This window comes from Callithrix jacchus, chromosome 5, assembly GCF_049354715.1.
Source record: "Callithrix jacchus isolate 240 chromosome 5, calJac240_pri, whole genome shotgun sequence".
In the NCBI taxonomy this organism is placed as follows: Eukaryota; Metazoa; Chordata; class Mammalia; order Primates; family Cebidae; genus Callithrix; species Callithrix jacchus.
Window position 1 is genome coordinate 62,982,582 of NC_133506.1, and position 19,726 is coordinate 63,002,307.

A 19,726-nucleotide genomic window follows, 5' to 3' on the forward strand; every position below is an offset into this window, starting at 1 on the left:
CCCTGCTTTTTACAGAGGCATTCAACTTACAGCGCTATGCAGCCAGCCAGCAGAGGGGTGACTCAACGCTTGGACCTTCCCGACCTTCCCCTGTCAGGTAAGTTATGTAAACATGAAGAACTGTTTACTTATCTTTCCGTGCAGTTAACTTTTCTTCTTTTTTTTTTGCATGAAACTGAGCTTAGAAAAATAATCAGTGGCATTTCTTTCAGGTTATTTCAACCCCTGAATGTATATGTTATGGATGTTAGATGCAGCAGTGCAGCTGACAAAAGGAGAAAGTGTCTGTCTCCTGCCAGCTGCACTTCTCAGTGCCCTTGCGCGAGGGAGACAGGCCCAACTTTGTTGTTTTCTTTTTCTTTTTTAGAGACATGGTCTTGCTTTGTTGCCCAGTCTGGTCTTAAACTCCTGGCCTCAGCTGATCCTCCTGCCTCAGCCTCCCACAGTGCTAGGATTATAGGTGTGAGCCACTGTGCCTGGCCTGTTGTTTTTTAAGTGAATCTCAAGAGCATATTTTCTAATCTTTAAAAAGTAACTAATATAAGGGGAAAAATCTTACCTGATTTTGAATTTGTCTGCTACTTCCACAATTCTCAAAAGTTGCCTCTTTAAAGCTATTTGTCTTTTGGTGTAGTCCTCTTCCTCTTGCTACACCGTGTGTGTGTTGTGTGTGTGTGCACGTGTGTGTGTATTTTTTTGTTTGTTTTGTATTAACTCAAATTTTGGTTGTAAAGTGGAGGTTGCATTCAGCAGTCCCCACTCATCATCACATTTGGGTTTGCACTACATCTCCTGTGTCACAGGCTTATGTGAAGCAGCCATCAAGAGGGGACCCAGGAGCAGGGACGTGTGGGTTTGAGTCTCATCACTGCTGTTCAGCCTGGCTTGGCCCCATCACCCCACCTCTCTGTGCTTTTGTCTCCTCATCTCTAAAATGGAAATAATCCTGTCTACCTCATTGGATCATATCAAGGATTGAGTTAGCATGTTAAAGTGCCTAGAATATGCTGGGCTCGTGGTGAGTGCTGTGGAAGTGTTTGCTGTGCACATCTCACCTGTTCTTCTCTGCTGACCCAGTTTACCTGCCCAGAACTAAAAGGACAACAGCACTTGAGCCTAGTGGGAAGTTCAGGTTGTCCAGAATTTGGGCCTTAGAACCTATGTATGTGTCTATGCGGTCACTGTTAGGAAATAAAAAAGTAAAAAAGAACACGAAATGAACTGTTTATGGGTGCCAGCAGGAAGGATAGAAAGCCAAAAGTCTGCATCACATGGACAAAAATCGTTTGGTTTCTAAGCATAAAATAAAATTTCTACAACTGTACTTCCTTTAGATCTTGGTAAAGCACAATCCAGCTTGTTCTTAAAATAGTTGTTTCTATAAAGGAACTTTCCCTCTGAATAATCTTCTTTGCTTTTTCATGGAATTAAGTAAACATTTTAGAGTTGGATAAACACTGACAATTGAGAATTTAAAGATGATCCCGGCCCATTCCTTGAATTTTACATGGGAGAGATTCAGGCCCTACAGAGATTGAGTGACTTATTAAGGCTGCAGTGATTTTGGGTGGCTCTCCGGCCAGGAAGTCTCCTGATTCTTTCTACCATGTGCTTCTTGGTGCTGAGGCTGGTGATTTCTAAAGAAGTGATGATAGTTTATGTGGGACTCCAAGTCATGATAATGACTTCCCAGCAGGAGGAAATGAAAACCAAAGGCCGATGTAAAGTCAAGAGTGTAAGAACAAACAGATGGAGTTCAGTGGAGGTAGAGAAATAAGAGAGTCTGCGCTGCAGGAGACCAGGCCTGAGTGTCCCGTGCTAGGAGGGGAGTGGAGGATGCCAAAGCACAGCGGGACACCCACTTGGCTCACAGTTACCGCTGTGCAGCACAGAAGAGGGAATAACTAGATTATATGCATAGTGCTAGGTGTGGGGTTTTTGAAAAATTGTGTTAAATGACACATAATATAACATTTACCATCTCAACCGTTTTTTAAGTGTACTAGGTAAGCCTTTGGTAGATAATATTTGTGTCTTCTCTGTTCCACTAGCCTTAACGTTTCCTGTTGTGTAGAGACACCATTCTTTTTGGTTTTCTTTGAGACAGAGTCTTGCTCTCACATAGGCGGGAGTGCTGTGGCATTATCATAGCTCACTACAGCCTCAAACTTCTGGTCTCAAGTGATCATCCTGCTTCAGCTTTCAAGTGGCTGGGACTAGAGGTGCATGTCACCATGCCTGGCTAATTACAAAAATAATTTGATGGGTAGAGACAGGGTCTCACAAATTTGTCCAGGCTGGCCTTGACCTCCTGGCCTCAAGCAGTCCACCTGCCTTGGCCTCCCAAAGCACTGGGGGATTACAGATGTAAGCCACCACGCCTGTCCAAGAAACCATTCTTTTAGTTTACAAGATACATACTGAACTTGAGACCACAACAGCTATTGCTCTGAAGTTACTACCTCATTGACAGCCCTCCCCACTTTGCCCCCACCAGGCACCTGTCTGCTTGGATGATTCTATTTACTGTTATTACAGCAAAGGATTGCAGTGACAATTACTTGCTTCTGGCAATCTCCAGAAATTGCTTGTCAACGTTGAGGTCATTGGAAGCTGCAGAAACTGAAGATAATGTGCTGTTCTTGTTGTTGTTATCTTTAGTGATATAAATACTGTTTTTCTCTGCTATTTAGAGCTGACTAGCCTCACTCCCAACCTTACTGCCCCTAACCGATGGCTGTGAGCTGTAAAAGGATTGTTTTCTTCTGTGACTATTCGCAGGTCATAGGGACAACTCTGGGCTCATCCTGGTCCCTGGCCTGCTATGTAGCTTTGAGCAAGGCACTTAATTCTCTGAGCTCTAGCTGCCTCTATAAATATGAACTAGACAATCTTGAAAAGTTTCTCCTTTTCTATTCTTTTATGATCCTTTAGGAAATATCAACTGGCTAGACATGGTGGTACACTCTCCTGTAGTCTCAGCTACTTGGGAGGCTGAGGCAGAGGATTACTACAGGAGGTCGAGTCCAACTCCAGCCTGGGCAACACAGCAAGACCCTGTCTCTAAAAGAGAAAAAAAGGAATATCATCTGGAGGATTCAGTCCATTTCATTACCTGTTTTGACGCAGGCTAATATGACAGCAGAAAGAAGCCTTGAAAGCATGATTTTTACTTCTTTTTTAGCAAGCAAGGCCCTATGGTCAGAATGGCCTTTTCTGTTGTAAAATAGTTTTTTTTTGGTTACCAGCTTCTTGTTTGCCTGTGATCTGATCATCATACAAGGCATTTTTCTGCCGTTACCTCTCAGATGTCTATCAATTAAAACAAAAGATATTACCTGGGGACAGGGCTGGCTTTGTTGGCACTTGCACAAGGCCCTTAGAAGAGCACATGCTTGGTGTAATACTTTGATGACATCACAGTAATTTTTGAACAAGAGGTTGATCCAGCACTAGGTCCTATAAATGATGTCGTGGTCCTGCCTGGAGAATCCATATCCCTATTGCATTTTTATTACTTCAGAAACTATATATATGTTTTTATTTGAGGATAAAATGAGAACTGTATTATATTTGAGAAGAAATATGATGGCAGTCAAGAGCTGCTGCTTCAGGAATGGCTGATTATGTGGTTGTTCCCACAGATATTCTAAAGGGAAGGACTGAAGCCCTGAAGCCGGACCCCCACCTCCGCAAGAGTCCCTCACTGGAGTCACTTAGCAGAACCCCATCTCTGGGCTTTGGGGACACGAGACTGCTGAGCGCTTCCACCAGGGCATGGAAACCACAAAGCAAACTCAGGTATCATGTTTCAAACAATAAGAAATCAGAAAAACATTGGGCTGATCACCTTTTATTCTTGCTGTTTGTCCCCATGGCCAATTTACTTCTACAAATATTTCCTGCATGAACATTACTAAGACACTGTGCCTGCCCTTGGTGAGTCTAAAAGGAGACACTGGACAGCAGTAGTATGCAAAATGGAATTAAGGGCTGTTAAAAACAATACTACATAAGAAAAGTCTTGAGAGGTTGTTAGTTGGATCAAGAAGTCTAGAGAGAATTGGCATTTCTGCCGAGGGCCCTAAAGGTACCATTACAAGCATGCTGTGGAGCAGTGTTCAGGGAATGTGGGTGGTATTGTGTGTCTGGACTAGACTATGGGCTTCCTGAGGGCAGGGACCCTGCCATACATATGCATAACAAGCTCTCTGTCAGTATTTGTTGGGTGGATGGATAGGTGAGTAGGAAATTCCAGCTGGAAGGCAGGTTGGAGCCATATTGTAATTAATCTTCATTGCTAAGGAAGAGGTTTGTGTATTATTTTGGTAAAGGACTGGGGAACTACCAAGTTTGTGGGATTTTGTTTCAGAGTTTGAGGTTGTACAGTGAGATTGTACCTGCATTTTAAGGAGATTCATCAGAAAACAGTGGCATGTAAGGATTGGAGAGGCATATGAAATCAGTGTTTATTAAGAAGGACTTTCACAAGGATGTGAAGGAGGGGTTGGCAGAGGGAGAGGATGGCAAGACCAGCAGGGTGGTCACTAAGAGCAGGTCTTTGCTTCCACACCTCTGTCACCTCCTCCCTTTTCAGTGCTCCTGGTCATCCAGGCTACAGCAAACCTTTCAGCTGCCCCTTCTCTTTCTTATGTCTTCCCTGCTTCTCTGTGTTGGTTAATCTTCTGAAGCACTGAGCACATCCTGCTGCAGATCTCACAAAAATCTCACATGACTCTGTCATCCACACTCCTAATCCTGGTCTTCTAGATGCCTCACGACTTAGCACTACCCCACCCACCTTCCAGGATGGCTCTGTTCCTCCCTCCACCTGAGCCTGTTGTAGTCCCTGCCTTTGTAATATCACATGAGAATTTCTGATTGCAAGTCTTTGTGTATAAGGTTTTAGCCTGAATCATTTTTCTTTTTTCCTTTCATACTGTAAATACTGCTTCTCCTTCAAACCTTTCTCTTTTTTTTTTTTTTTTTTTTTGCATTGTACCTTTTAATTGCATGGGTAGTTTTAAATAAATGGAGAAAGCACCTTTCAGAATCCATACTAGCAGGAAAAAAATTCCATTAAGCATTTACATGGTTAATTTCTATAATTTCACAAAAGATTTTTGATCTTACTTGAAGTATACCTGCCTGAGGTGGTTCTTTTTGCTTACAGAAGCAAACTAAAGGACCTAAAACTGGAGACAAGCCTGGATACCAAAAAGGGGGAAGAGACATGGTAAAGAACCATTAATGGATTCCATGTCTACTTCAAGACATATATAATAAGTATTTTATACGTAATATATATTTTAGGGCAAACTACCACACTTAAGATAAAAGTACAATCTTTAAAAAAAGCTGTAGTTCTCAATTACAGTTATGTATCTCAATACCTTGGACTGCTGGATGTAAAAGACAACACCTGGGGGTCATCTATGAGGTTTGAACAAATACTTTAGAGGAATTCTCTAGGACTGTATACTCTATATTTTGGCTTTCTGAATGAAGTACAACAGGCTTCTCTGCTATCCCCCAGGCAGTATAATAGTCAAGGAAAAGAGCAACAGTATTGGATCACTCCTTAGACACGAATCAACTGGGGAAAGAGTTTATTGGCAAAAGCATCCTCCCAAGAATGGTTTACAAGCGGAGAGGACATGTCACTGAAGGGAGAAAGGGAGCCCCCATATCCACAGTCACTGTAAGCATCCAGTAGGCAGGAAGATGGTTTCAGGCAGTGGCTGGATGAAAGCAGATTTGAGATACCCAGCTTTGGTATGAGGTCATCTTCTACAGGTTTTACCTTCACTGAGACAATGAATTCAGGGTGACCTTTTTCTGAGGGGCTGAGAGGTGCTTCTGCAATTTTCACTACCACATTAGCTTGGCTCTCTGTCTCAGAAGGTATCTCTAAGACTAGGGGCTTGGTATATATGTGGTCAAAACGAATTAGTTCATTAATGGCTTCTAGCTTGGCTGATTACGTCCCCACTGACAGAGAAAGGGAGGCTGATAAGAAACTAGGTCCTTCTGGGTAGACCTCTGGGAGCTCCTCCAGGCTGGCAGGCTCTGGGAAGGGCATTTGAAGACCATGACTGGGTCCAAGTTGTCCAGAATGCCTAACAGGATATCAGACTCTGAATCTGAAGAGTCAATACCGTTAGAATCCATGGGGAGATGTTCTGGAGGGGTGACAACTGGGCCTGCACCTGCTACACAGGTGCAGGTAGTCTGAGTGCTGAGGACTCAGCAGACCCGGTCACTAGCCTCACTCCATTCCCCTTGGCTTCTGCCTTCTCTTCAGCAACCAGGGCATCCATCCCCAAACGCTGTCTTAACTCCTGATTCTCAACTACAAGGCCGTGAGTTTTTTCTCGTAAAAGCTGATTTTCTAGCAAAAGTTTTTGGTTCTCTTCTGAATCTACCGCTTGCTGTTCCAGCTCTTATTCGAGCTTTCTTTCGATCTCTGGCAGCCTGAGCTGCTACTCTGTTTTTCAGTTTCCTCCTCAGCACGCACCTTTTCCTCGGGGCTCAGGTGTGTGAGCCGCTGTCGCTTCCGCACCTGGGGCGGCCCCCCGCTCGCTGCCTCCAGACTGGCCCCTCTCTGGGCCGGCACCATGAGTGGCAGGGCCTGGCCGGCTGGGGCTCCAGCAGCGGAGGCGGGCTGGACAGAAGCAGTGCTTTAGGGGTCCTGTCGGCCAGACTTGGCGCGGGGCCACCACCATAGCTAGAAACTTCGCACGGTGCGCCACCACCGCCACCACTGCCCGGCCAAGGTCAAACCTTTCATGAAGTTGTACCTAATACCTGGCACATTGACATATCCCTTCTCTGACTTTGGTGTCTACACTGTTTTGGGCGTTTAGTTTCTGTGCTGCTTTGTAGTGTAGAACAGTGTTGCACAGTACATGTCATTGCCTCCATTTATGCTATAATTTAGTGGACAGTAAATGTTTAGCTTACATTCTGGTATCTCTTCCAGCCCCTTGCATTGTGCAACACACATAGTATTTCACTTAGTAAAACTTAAGAATTGAGTAGAGATGTATCAATATACAAAATTGGCTACATTAGGAGTAATAGCTTTTGAATAAATATTATAATTACAAATATGGATATCATAGAAGGATTTATGAAAGTCTGAATTAATTCAGATCTTGTTACACCTTTGGGTATAGCATATATTTGAATCCAAATAGATGAAGTCATGTGTTTTACAGGTGCAATGTAAAGCCCCATATTATATATTGTCCTGTTTAAGCACAAGCAATTTATATAATTGAAAGAGGTTTTAAGGACCAGAATTAGTGCTATTCTGAATTGTCCTTTTCTTTATGCCAGAAATGCATACAAAAGGCTATGTATATATGAATATGCTATTCATAATTGATATTTTACCTTTCATAATGAAAGACTGATAAAGGTTAAAATTGACATTTTACCTTTCATAATAAAAAGGTAAATTAGTAAAATTCTTATTTCAATTTTACATTTATGTAATTGAGATAAACAATGGCAGGATATCTGGTGTTTCTAATATGCCCTTCCAATCTACCTTTAAAATTTGTTTACTTTTATTTTTTGGAGATGGGGTCTTGCTCTATTATCTAGGCTATAGTGGGGTGGCACAATCATAATGCACTACAACCCTGAACTCCTGGTCTCAAGCAGTCCTCCTGCCTCAGCCTCCTGAGTAGCTGTAATTACAGGTGCAGACCATTATGCACAGCTAATTATTTTATTTTTTATTTTTTTAAAGATGGGGTTTTGCTATGTTGCCCAAGCCGGTCTTGAACTCCTGGGCTGAAGCAATCTTCCTGCCTTGGCTCCTAAAATTCTGGGATTATAGATGTGAGCCACTGCTCCCAGACAATCTACCTGTTACATGTTATTTAGATATTGGTTTAGGCTTGAAAGATGTAGGGTGTGTTTTGTTTAGGTATCTTTAATTCAAATAATGTCATACTTAAGTAAACAAAGAAAAGACTAGCTGGATGAGCAACAGATGGATTTTAAAACAAAATGTAACACAACTCTCCTTAGATTTATGATAGTCAGGAAGCACAATTTAATTTTTATTTTATACGGTAAGATATAAAATAGTAATGTGACTAATTCGGCTATTCGTTAGAGTCTTGCTGGATGAAGTAGACTTTTGCTTTTCTAAAGTAGGTATTTATTTCTTGTGTATTTGAGGATTCTAAATATTAGCATCTTCTCCTAACTATGTGTCCTTTCTAACCAGTGTGGAAAGAAAAGACCCTCTGGCGGCGTTGGCCCGGGAATATGGCGGTTCCAAGCGCAATGCTCTACTGAAATGGTGCCAGAAAAAGACACAGGGTTATGCGGTAAGGGACATCAACCAACATCCAGCTGGCCTCAGACAGTAGTATCCCTTTGTCAGTACATGTTCCATATGTGCCTGTGCTTGGTGGGCTGAGAGGTGTGTAATTATCATCTTTCTGTTTTCCTAGGCAAGGCTGCCAGGGAGGGTTTGATATCTGTGTACTGCCCAAAGGCACCCAGACAGAGAGGCAAATGCAACTGAAAAACAGTCTGCACTCCACCCAGCACATGAGGCCCAAAGAGTTCTCCCAGCAAGGCTTTGTTGGAGCTTATGCCTAGGCATGAGGGAGGAAGCACAGGAGAGGGAGGATTCTCTGGCTGACTTCCTGAAATGAACTGGTAGGGATTTTTTTATTAAGCAGGAATTAAGAAGGAATTTATATCAAGGTAGGGAACGTGGGCTGGGCTGGGTAGAGCAAGTGAAGGGTAGGGGATGTGGGTCAGTTTATCTGCTGACAATGGTGGTCTTGAGTAATGAGCTAGCTGGTGTTCTGGTCAGTGGCAGCAAGGCTGGACATCAGTTGTTTAGCATTCCTTCCTGAGATGGGACATTGGCAATTTTGGTTGGATATTTTGGATTTCCTAGTGTTAGTTTCTGGAATTCTTTAAGTAAAAAAATTAAACATTCTTTTATTCTTTTAAACATTATGAGAGTGCAGAAAAACAATGCGGTTAATTTCTTTGCATGACTGCAGGTATGTCAGTGATGTAATGGTGTGGGTTTTGTGATCAGTGGGAATGCGAGAAATAATGCTGTAGTGGGGGTAAACTGAAGATAAGCGTGTCCCTGTACTGTCTCAGAAATTGGTTGATGTATTCCTGGTGGATACATACTTAAGAATGGAACTCTTGGGCCATAGGGTTGCATACAATTTAGTGGATAGTGCCAAACAGATGACTGAAGTAATTGTACACTTTCTGTCCCTCCAGCAATTAATGAGAGATTTATTTATCTGCATTCTTATCAGCACTTGGTATTGTCAGTCTTTTTACTCAAGGGCATGAGGGTAATGTGTAGTAAGTAGTGTCTCATTATGGACCTAATCAAACTCCACAGCTTCTGCACAGCAAAAGAAACGGTCATTAGAGTGAATTGGCAACCAACAGAATGGGAAAAAATTTTTGCAGTCTACCCATCTGAAACAAAGGGCTAATATCCAGAATCTACAAAGAACTAAAACAGATTTACAAGAAAAAAACAAGCCCATTCAAAAGTGGGCAAAGGATATGAACAGACACTTTACAAAAGAAGACATACATGAGGCCAACAAACATGAAAAAATGCTCATCATCACTGGTCATTAGAGAAATGTAAATTAAAACTACGTTGAGATACCATCTCACACCAGTTAGAATGGCGATCATTAAAAAATCTAGAGACAACAGATGCTGGAGAGGATGTGGAGAAATAGGAACACTGTTACACTGTTGGTGGGAGTGTAAATTAGTTCAACCATTGTGGAAGACAGTGTGGCGATTCCTCAAGGACCTAGAAACAAAAATTCCATTTGACCCAGCAATCCCATTACTGGGTATATATCCAAAGGATTATAAATCATTCTTCTATAAGGACACATACACACGAATGTTCATTGCAGCACTGTTCACAATAGCAAAGACCTGGAACCAACCCAAATGCCCATTGATGATAGACTGGACAGGGAAAATGTGGCACATATACACCATGGAAGAATAATAATCCATCAAAAACGATGAGTTTGTGTCCTTTGTAGGGACATGTATGAACCTGGAAACCATCATTCTCAGCAAACTGACACAAGAACAGAAAATCAAACACCACATGCTCTCACTCATAGTTGGGTGTTGAACATTGAGAACACATGGACACAGGGAGGGGAGCATTACACACCGGGGTCTGTTGGGGGGAAATAGGGGAGGGACAGTAGAGGGTGAGGAGTTGGGGAGAAATAGCGTGGGGAGAAATGCTAGATATAGGTGATGGGGAGGAAGGCAGCAAATAACACCGCCATGTGTATACCTATGCAACTATCTTGCATGTTATTCAAATGTACCCCAAAACCTAAAATGCAATTTAAAAAAGGTATTTATATCCTAGGAAAAGTTAATTTGCAATTAATAACTAGCATTTCTCTGTGTAAAATAATCAGCAAGTTTCTTTCTGTTTTTGCTCCACTTTTTCTCCCAAAAAGTCTTGTATATAAATTCTAAATGTTAGTGTTCAGAGTGGACACCACACTCCAGCCCCTTAAGACAATCAAGGTCCTTCCCTCTTCCCCACTCTCCCTCCCCCTCCCCATCTCCCCCCTCCCCCTCCCTCTCCCCCCTCCCCCTCTCCCCCCTCCCCCTCCCCCTCTCCCTCTCCCCCCTCCCTCCCTCCCTTCCTTTCTTCCTTTTTTTTTGATAGAGTCTCACTCTAGCACCCAGGCTGGAGTGAAGTGATGTGATCATGGCTCACTGTAGCCCCAACCTGCCCAGACTCAAAGGATTCTCACACCTCAGCCTCCCAGTAGCTGGCATTACAGGCATGCACCAACATGCCCAGCTAATCTTTACATTTTTTGTAGAGACAGGGTCCCATCATGTTGCCCAGGCTAGTCTTGAAATCCTGGGCTCAAGCAACTCCTGACTCAGCCTCTCAAAGTGCTGGGATTACAGATGCAAGCCATTGTATATAACCTTCTTTTTTTTTTTTTAGAGACCAGAGTCTAGCTCTGTTGCCCAGGCTGGAGTGCAATGGTGTGATCTCGGCTCACTGCATCCTCCACCTCCCAAGTTCAAGCAATTCTCCTACCTCAGTCTCCCGAGTAGCTGAGATTACAGGCACCTGCCATCACACCCAGCTAATTTTTATATTCTTAGCAGAGAAAGGGTTTCACCCTGTTGGCCAGGCTGGTCTTGAACTCCTGACCTCATGATCCGTCAGCCTCAGCCTCCCAAAGTGTGGTGATTATAAGCGCGAACCACTGTGCCTGGCCATGACCTCCTTTTTAATCGAGGTATAACATACATGTGTACATAGGGATGTCCACAAAATGACCCAGGTCTAGAAGGCACAGTTTCAGTCCCCCAGAATCCTCTTCATTTTCCCCTGGTTACCAGATTCCACTCAAGGATAACAATGATGGAATGAATATCAAGGAAAATACCTGAAGATATAGCCTATAGCCTATAGAATACCTGCTTTTTATTTTCTTCTCATTGTTCTTTTGATGAACCCCTGAGTCTCAGATGAGTGGTCCTTGGGAAAGGACCTTAGTGTATTAACATTCCTGGGGTAGTCTGTGTTTCTTCTTAGTTTTGGCTGCTTCTGTGAGCATTGAGGACTGTTGCCCAGCAGCTTACCCAGATTTCACCTCCCTTTCCTCTAAGGACTGAGCCACCTCTAATGATCCTGTGAACAAAAATGAGGCTTTTCACCCCCATCCAGGGGTAGGTCCTGGAGTGAGTCCTCAGCTTGCTTCCTAGGGTGCCCAGGACTGGCCCAGCCACCCTTCCCCAACAAACTGCAGTTTTTCTGCCTGGTGCCCAGTACATTGGCCCTGCCCACATTAGTACATTGCTGCCATGGCTTCCTTGACCTCTCTGGTCACTGCAGTGGGCCTAGATCTTAACCTACCTACCTGGTACCCACAGAACCTGCCTAGCTCCTGGCTGCCTAGGGCTGGATTCATTTTTAGTCCAGGAAATCGGTCCCCCATAGCCTGGTGAATGATGGCATGATCCCATCACTGCTGCCTGCTCCTTCCCCCACCCCCTGAACCAGCCCCCAGGCCTCAAGCTGCAGGAGCTCCTGGAGACTGTGCTAGCCCAGAGGAAGTCCTGGCTCCTGGAGGACTGACCCCCTTAATGCTCTATGAGGTCATTGACTGCCATCCTCAGCCTCCCCTAGCCTCACCTGGGCTCTGCTGATGAGGGTGCAGCACACCACATAGCTCATAGCCTCTGTATGTGGTCCACAGGGGAACAGTAATTTAAGTGACGTGCCTTTTCCAGAATGATCTGAGAGCTCTGATAAAGCATAACTCAATTCGTCTCTTTTCTGCAATTCATCTTCCATCCATGTGGAAAGTGTGAACGATATCAGTTGTGCCATATCACGTCGACAGACCCCTTGCTCCTGAAAATATACCTTAGAGCTCACAAAAGCACACCCTAGTGACTGGAAAGGAAGCCACTTTTGTTCTAAGAACAGCAGCAGAGCAGCCTTTGAGATGCTCTGCAGGTTGCTGCTTGGCCTCACATCCGAGATGTCCTAAGTGCACATAGCTTTTTTTTGTTTATTTCTAAGAAACCTTTATTATTATAGTTCTTTTTTAAAATCAACTTTTATTTTAAGTTCCAGGGTACATGTGCAGGATGTGCAGGTTTGTTACATAGATAAATGTGTGCCATGGTGGTTTGCCACACAGATCAACCCATCACCTAGGTATTAAGCTCAGCATGCATTAGCAATGCTCCCCCTGGCCCCCCAGCAGGCCTCAGTGTGTCTTGTTTCCCTCTATGTCTTCTTATATAGTCATCCTTCACCTCCCACTTATAAGCGAGAACATACGGTGTTTGGTTTTCTGTTTCTGCACTAGTTTGCTGAGGATAACTGCTTCCAGCTCCATCCATGTCCTTGCAAAGGATATGATCTTGTTTTTTTTATGGCTGCATAGTATTACATGGTTTATATGTACCGCATTTTCTTTATTCAGTCTGTCATTGATGGGCATTTGGGTTGGTTCCATGACTTTGCTATTGTGAATGGTGCTGTAGTGAACATATGCTTGCATATATCTTTATAATAAGAGGATTTGTATTCCTTTGGGTATATATCCAGTAATAGGATTGTTGGGTCAAATGATTGCTGCTTCTGGATCTTTGAGGACTACAAGGAACTTAAACAAATTTACAAGAAAAAAACAAACATCCACATTAAAAAGTGTGGAGGCAGCAAACCACCTTGCCATGTATGTACCTATGCAACAATCCTGCATGATCTGCATATGTACCCCAGAACCTAAAGTACAATAAAAAAAAAAAAGTGGGCAAAGGACATGAACAGACACTTCAAAAAAGAAGACATTTTTGTAGCCAACGAACATATGAAAAAAGTTCAACATCACTGATCATTAGAGAAATGCAAAGCAAAACTACAGCAAGATACCATCTGACACCAGCTGGAATGGCAATTATTAAAAAGTCTAGAAACAACAGTTGCTGGTGAGGTTGCTGAGAAAAAATGAACAATTTTTTTTTGAGATGGTGTATTAGTCCATTTTCACACTGCTGATAAAGACATACCTGAGACTGAGAAGAAAAAGAGGTTTCATTGGACTTAGAGTTCCACATGGCTGGGGAGGCCTCAGAATCATGACAGGAGGCCAAAGGCACTTCTTACATGGCAGTGGCAGCAAGAAAAAAGAGGAAAGAAACAAAGTGGGAACCCCTGATAAATCCATGCGGTCTTGTGAGACTTATTCACTATCATGAGAATAGCATGAGAAAGGCCGGCCCCCATGAGTCAATTATCTCCCACTGGGTCCCTTCCACAACACTTGGGAATTCTGGGAGATACAATTCAAATTGAGATTTGGGTGAGGACACAGCCAAACTATACCAGATGGAGTCTTGCTCTGATGCCCAGGCTGGAGCAGGGGTGTGATCTTGGCTCACTGCCACCTCCACCTCCCGGGTTCAAGTGATTCTCCTGCCTCAGCCCCCTGAGTAGCTGGGACTAAAAGTACACACCACCAAGCCCAGCTAATTTTTGGTATTTTTAGTAGAAATGAGGTTTCACTATGTTGGCCAGGCTGGTCTCAAACTCCTGGCCTCAAGTGATCTGCCTGCCTAGGCCTCCCAAAAAGTGCTGGGTTTACATGCATGAGCCACCATGCATGGCCAAAAAAGGAACACTTTTACACTGTTGGTGGGAATATAAATCAGTTCAACCATTGTGGATGACAGTGCATGCTGCTTTGAATTGTCCCCCAGCTGCACTGGACTGGGAGTTGCTGGCACTCCTGATGTTCAGCTAGAATTAGAGATGAGTTCAGATGGTACCAAGGGGACTTGGTTGGGGTTGTTACACTCCGAGATGAAAGGGAACATCTTTATTTGGGAGTATAACGTTCTTGGAATAAGTGTTATGTTGCAAACCATAGCTGGGTAGCCTCCACCTCTGCCACCATTAGCTGAGTTGAGGCAGGGAAACCTTGTTTGTAGGGAAGAAGAGTGTTTCCTGACCATGGGCTTGGGCTTGTCTACCTGACTAGATTTGGACTTTTTATAATGATTGTTTTTTAAGGTAGCACACTCTCCTTTCTCCTGTGTTGTTTCTGTGTGGTCTCACTGCTTCAGTGCCAAGGTCTGCATTCAAATATGCCTGAGCCCCCAGACCAGACACCAGTGCAGTCTGTCCTGAGGCACTGGGCTCTCAGTGCTCTTCTGTGGGTTTCAGTCATTCTGTTTGGTTTTTCAGTCATGGCTTTGATCTTTCCAGACTTCAGTCTCAACCTATGACCCTTTCATAGTTACAGATCAAGAATTAGTGCTCACTTTGGCAGCTATACACTAAAATGGAAATGATACAGAAAAGACTGACAGGGCCCCTGTGCAAGGAAAACAAAATAACTTTTTTTTTTTTTAGACAGTGTCTCATTCTGTCACCCAGGCTGGTGTGATCATGGCTCACTGCCACCTTGAATTCCTGGGCTCCAGTGATTCTCCTACTTCATTCAGCTTCCCAAGTAGCTGCAACTACAGACATGTACCACCACACCTGCCTGATTTTGATTTTTATTTATGTTTATATTTTGAAGACAGGGTCTCACTCTATTACACTGGCTGGAGTGCAGTAGCGTGATCTCTGCTCACTGCAACCTCTGCCTCCAAGTTCAAGCAATTCTCCCACCTCAGCCTCCTGAATACAGTTACACACCACCATGCCTGGCTAATTAATGAATTTTTTTGGGTAGAGATGAGGTTTCACCATATTGGCCAGACTGGTCTCGAACTCCTAACCTGAAGTGATCTGCCTGCCTTGACTCTTGGCCCAAAAAACTATTCTTTTTTTTTTTTTTTTTTTAATTTTTTATTGCATTTTAGGTTTTGGGGTACATGAGCAGAACATGCAAGACAGTTGCATAGGTACACACATGGCAGTGTGTTTTGCTTCCTTTCTCCCCTTCACCCCCATTTGGCATTTCTCCCCAGGCTATCCCTCCCCACCTCCCCCTCCCACTGGCCCTCCCCTTTTCCCCCCAATAGACCCCAGTGTTTAGTACTCCCCTCCCTGTGTCCATGTGTTCTCATTTTTCATCACCCGCCTATGAGTGAGAATATGCGGTGTTTCATTTTCTGTTCTTGTGTCAGTTTGCTGAGGATGATGTTCTCCAGATTCATCCATGTCCCTACAAATGACACAAACTCATCATTTCTGATTGCTGCATAATATTCCATGGTGTATATGTGCCACATTTTTCCAATCCAGTCTATTATCAATGGGCATTTGGGTTGATTCCAGGTCTTTGCTATTGTAAACAGTGCTGCAATGAACATTCGTGTGCATGTGTCCTTATAGTAGAACGATTTATAGTCCTTTGGATATATACCCAGTAATGGGATTGCTGGGTCAAATGGAATTTCTATTTCTAAGGCCTTGAGGAATCGCCACACTGTCTTCCACAATGGTTGAACTAATTTACACTCCCACCAAAAGTGTAAAAGTGTTCCTTTTTCTCCACATCCTCTCCAGCATCTGTTGTCTCCAGATTTTTTAATGATCGCCATTCTAACTAGCATGAGATGGTATCTCAATGTGGTTTTGATTTGCATCTCTCTGATGACCAGTGACGATGAGCATTTTTTCATATGACTGTTGGCTTCATATATGTCTTCTTTCATAAAGTGTCTGTTCATATGCTTTTCCCACTTTTGAATGGGCTTGTTTTTTTCCTGTAAATCTGTTTGAGTTCTTTGTAAATTCTGGATATCAGCCCTTTGTCAGATGGGTAAACTGCAAAAATTTTTTCCCATTCTGTTGGTTGCCAATTCACTCTAGTGACTGTTTCTTTTGCAGTGCAGAAGTTGTGGAGTTTCATTAGGTCCCATTTGTCTATTTTGGCTTTTGTTGCCAATGCTTTTGGTGTTTTGTTCAAGAAGTCCTTGCCTACTCCTATGTCCTGGATAGTTTTGCCTAGATTTCCTTCTAGGGTTTTTATCGTGCCAGGTCTTACGTTTAAATCTTTAATCCATCTGGAGTTAATTTTAATGTAAGGTGTCAGGAAGGGGTCCAGTTTCTGCTTTCTGCACATGGCTAGCCAGTTTTCTCAACACCATTTGTTAAACAGGGAATCCTTTCCCCATTGCTTGTTTTTGTCAGGTTTATCAAAGATTGTATAGTTGTAGATATGTTGTGTTGCCTCCGATGCCTCTGTTTCGTTCCATTGGTCTATATCTCTGTTTTGGTACCAGTACCATGCTGTTTTGATTACTGTAGCCTTGTAGTATAGTTTGAAATCCGGTAGTGTGATGCCCCCCGCTGTGTTCTTTTTGCTTAGAATTGACTTGGCTATGCGGGCTCTCTTCTAGTTCCATATGAAGTTCATGGTGGTTTTTTTCCAGTTCTGTGAAGAAAGTCAATGGTAGCTTGATGCGTATAGCACTGATTCTGTAAATTACTTCGGGCAGTATAGCCATTTTCATGATATTAATTCTTCCTAACCATGAACATGGAATGTTTCTCCATCTGTTTGTGTCCTCTCTGATTTCGTTGAGCAGTGGTTTGTAGTTCTCCTTGAAGAGGTCCCTTACGTTCCTTGTGAGTTGTATTCCAATGTATTTTATTCTTTTTGTAGCAATTGTGAATGGCAGTTCGTTCTTGATTTGGCTTTCTTTAAGTCTGTTATTGGTGTAGAGGAATGCTTGTGATTTTTGCACATTGATTTTATATCCTGAGACTTTGCTGAAGTTGCTTATCAGTTTCAGGAGTTTTTGGGCTGAGGCGATGGGGTCTTCTAGGTATACTATCATGTCGTCTGCAAATAGAGACAATTTGGCTTCCACCTTTCCTATTTGAATACCCTTTATTTCTTTTTCTTGCCTGATTGCTCTGGCTAGAACTTCCAGTACTATATTGAATAGGAGTGGTGAAAGAGGGCATCCTTGTCTAGTGCCGGATTTCAAAGGGAATGCTTCCAGTTTTTGCCCATTCAGTATGATATTGGCTGTTGGTTTGTCATAAATAGCTTTTATTACTTTGAGATACGTTCCATCGATACCGAGTTTATTGAGAGTTTTTAGCATAAAGGGCTGTTGAATTTTGTCAAATGCCTTCTCTGCATCAATTGAGATAATCATGTGGTTTTTGTTTTTGGTTCTGTTTATGTGGTGAATTACGTTTATAGACTTGCGTATGTTGAACCAGCCTTGCATCCCCGGGATGAATCCTACTTGATCATGATGAATAAGTTTTTTGATTTGCTGTTACAATCGGCTTGCCAATATTTTATGAAGATTTTTGCATCTATGTTCATCATGGATATTGGCCTGAAGTTTTCTTTTCTTGTTGTGTCTCTGCCAGGTTTTGGTATCAGGATGATGTTGGTCTCATAAAATGATTTGGGAAGGATTCCCTCTTTTTGGATTATTTGGAATACTTTTAGAAGGAATGGTACCAGCTCCTCTTTGTGTGTCTGGTAGAATTCGGCTGTGAACCCGTCTGGACCTGGGCTTTTTTTGTGTGGTAGGCTCTTAATTGCTGCCTCCACTTCTGACCTTGTTATTGGTCTATTCATAGTTTCAGCTTCCTCCTGGTTTAGGCTTGGGAGGACACAGGAGTCCAGGAATTTATCCATTTCTTCCAGGTTTACTAGTTTATGTGCATAGAGTTGTTTGTAATATTCTCTGATGATAGTTTGAATTTCTGTGGAATCTGTGGTGATTTCCCCTTTATCATTTTTTATTGCATCTATTTGGTTGTTCTCTCTTTTCTTTTTAATCAATCTGGCTAGTGGTCTGTCTATTTTGTTGATCTTTTCAAAAAACCAGCTCTTGGATTTATTGATTTTTTGAAGGGTTTTTCGTGTCTCAATCTCCTTCAGTTCAGCTCTGATCTTAGTTATTTCTTGTCTTCTGCTGGTTTTGAGTTTTTTTGATCTTGCTTCTCTAGCTCTTTCAATTTTGATGATAGGGTGTCAATTTTGGATCTCTCCATTCTCCTCATATGGGCACTTATTGCTATATACTTTCCTCTAGAGACTGCTTTAAATGTGTCCCAGAGATTCTGGCATGTTGTGTCTTCGTTCTCATTGGTTTCGAAGAACTTCTTTATGTCTGTCTTCATTTCATTGTTTACCCAGTCAACATTCAAGAGCCAGTTGTTCAGTTTCCATGAAGCTGTGAGGTTCTGGGTTGGTTTCTGAATCTGAGTTCTAACTTGATTGCACTATGGTCTGAGAGGCTGTTCGTTATGATTTCAGTTGTTTTGCATTTGCTGAGCAGTGCTTTACTTCCAATTATGTGGTCAATTTTAGAGTAGGTGTGATGTGGTGCTGAGAAGAATGTATATTCTGTGGGTTTGGGGTGGAGAGTTCTGTAAATGTCTATCAGGTTTGCTTCCTCCAGGTCTGAGTTCAAGCCCTGGATATCCTTGTTGATTTTCTGTCTGGTTGATCTGTCTAATATTGACAGTGGAGTGTTAAAGTCTCCCACTATTATTGTGTGGGAGTCTAAGTCTCTTTGTAAGTCGTTAAGAACTTGCCTTATGTATCTGGGTGCTTCTGCTCTTGACAGTGTTCAATTAACCAGCATATGGGCACCTTCTTGGTTGTAGGAGATGGTGGCATTGTCAAGCTTTCAGATCCATCTGACCCACTCAAATGCTTCTGAAGATTTTGCAGATGACGAAAAATGATGTTTTGTATCAGAAATGATAGAAGATATAAGTGTGTATAAAATGTTCTCATGTTTTGGGAAAAGAAAGATTTAGCAAGGGTTAAAGTGAATTTGTGAAGGGAGGGAGGAAGGGTGAGAGGGAGAACCTGGCTGGTTTGGATGCACGAATTCCTTGGGGTGGTAGCAGTCACCAGTTCAGAGAGCAGTGCCCTCCATCCCAGAGCCTGTTCCTGGTGGGCTTGGCCTGGCCTCAGAAAACAGGGTTCTAGTTTCTTTAACTGACAAGAAGGAACCAAAGTTTCACTGCTCACTCCTCTAGAATCTGCCCTCTCCCACCCTCAGCCTCTCCTTTCACTTTTGTCCAAGACATGAATTGACCAAGCCACAGGGCCTCTTTCAGCAGGGTCTGCTTTTAGCGCTGCCAGCAGTGCTGACATCCATGCTGCGGCTGTCCTGCCTGGTGCCCTTTCCTCTCCTATCCTCACCCTCCCCTGATGGCAGTGTCCACAGCAAATGGGAC

The 19,726-nt window shown here is 43.0% G+C and overlaps 1 protein-coding gene and 2 pseudogenes across 31 annotated transcripts in view; 2 read left to right on the top strand and 1 right to left on the bottom strand.

Moving 5' to 3' along the window:
* Positions 1-19,726, top strand: part of SPECC1 (sperm antigen with calponin homology and coiled-coil domains 1) — a 498,473-nt gene that overhangs the window by 328,908 nt on the left and 149,839 nt on the right. For all 31 annotated transcript variants that reach the window (XR_013535346.1, XR_013535347.1, XR_013535355.1 and 28 more), the window contains 3 exons: positions 16-97; positions 3,645-3,801; positions 8,246-8,348. Coding sequence is in view for 18 of the 31 variants with exons in the window: in XM_078372281.1 (XP_078228407.1) it covers positions 16-97; positions 3,645-3,801; positions 8,246-8,348 (342 nt within the window). In the remaining 13 variants the exon portion in view is untranslated. The remainder of the gene's footprint in view (positions 1-15; positions 98-3,644; positions 3,802-8,245; positions 8,349-19,726) is intronic.
* LOC103793011 (uncharacterized) lies at positions 5,322-6,992 on the bottom strand (annotated as a pseudogene).
* On the top strand, positions 14,862-14,957 carry LOC118154302 (U6 spliceosomal RNA; annotated as a pseudogene).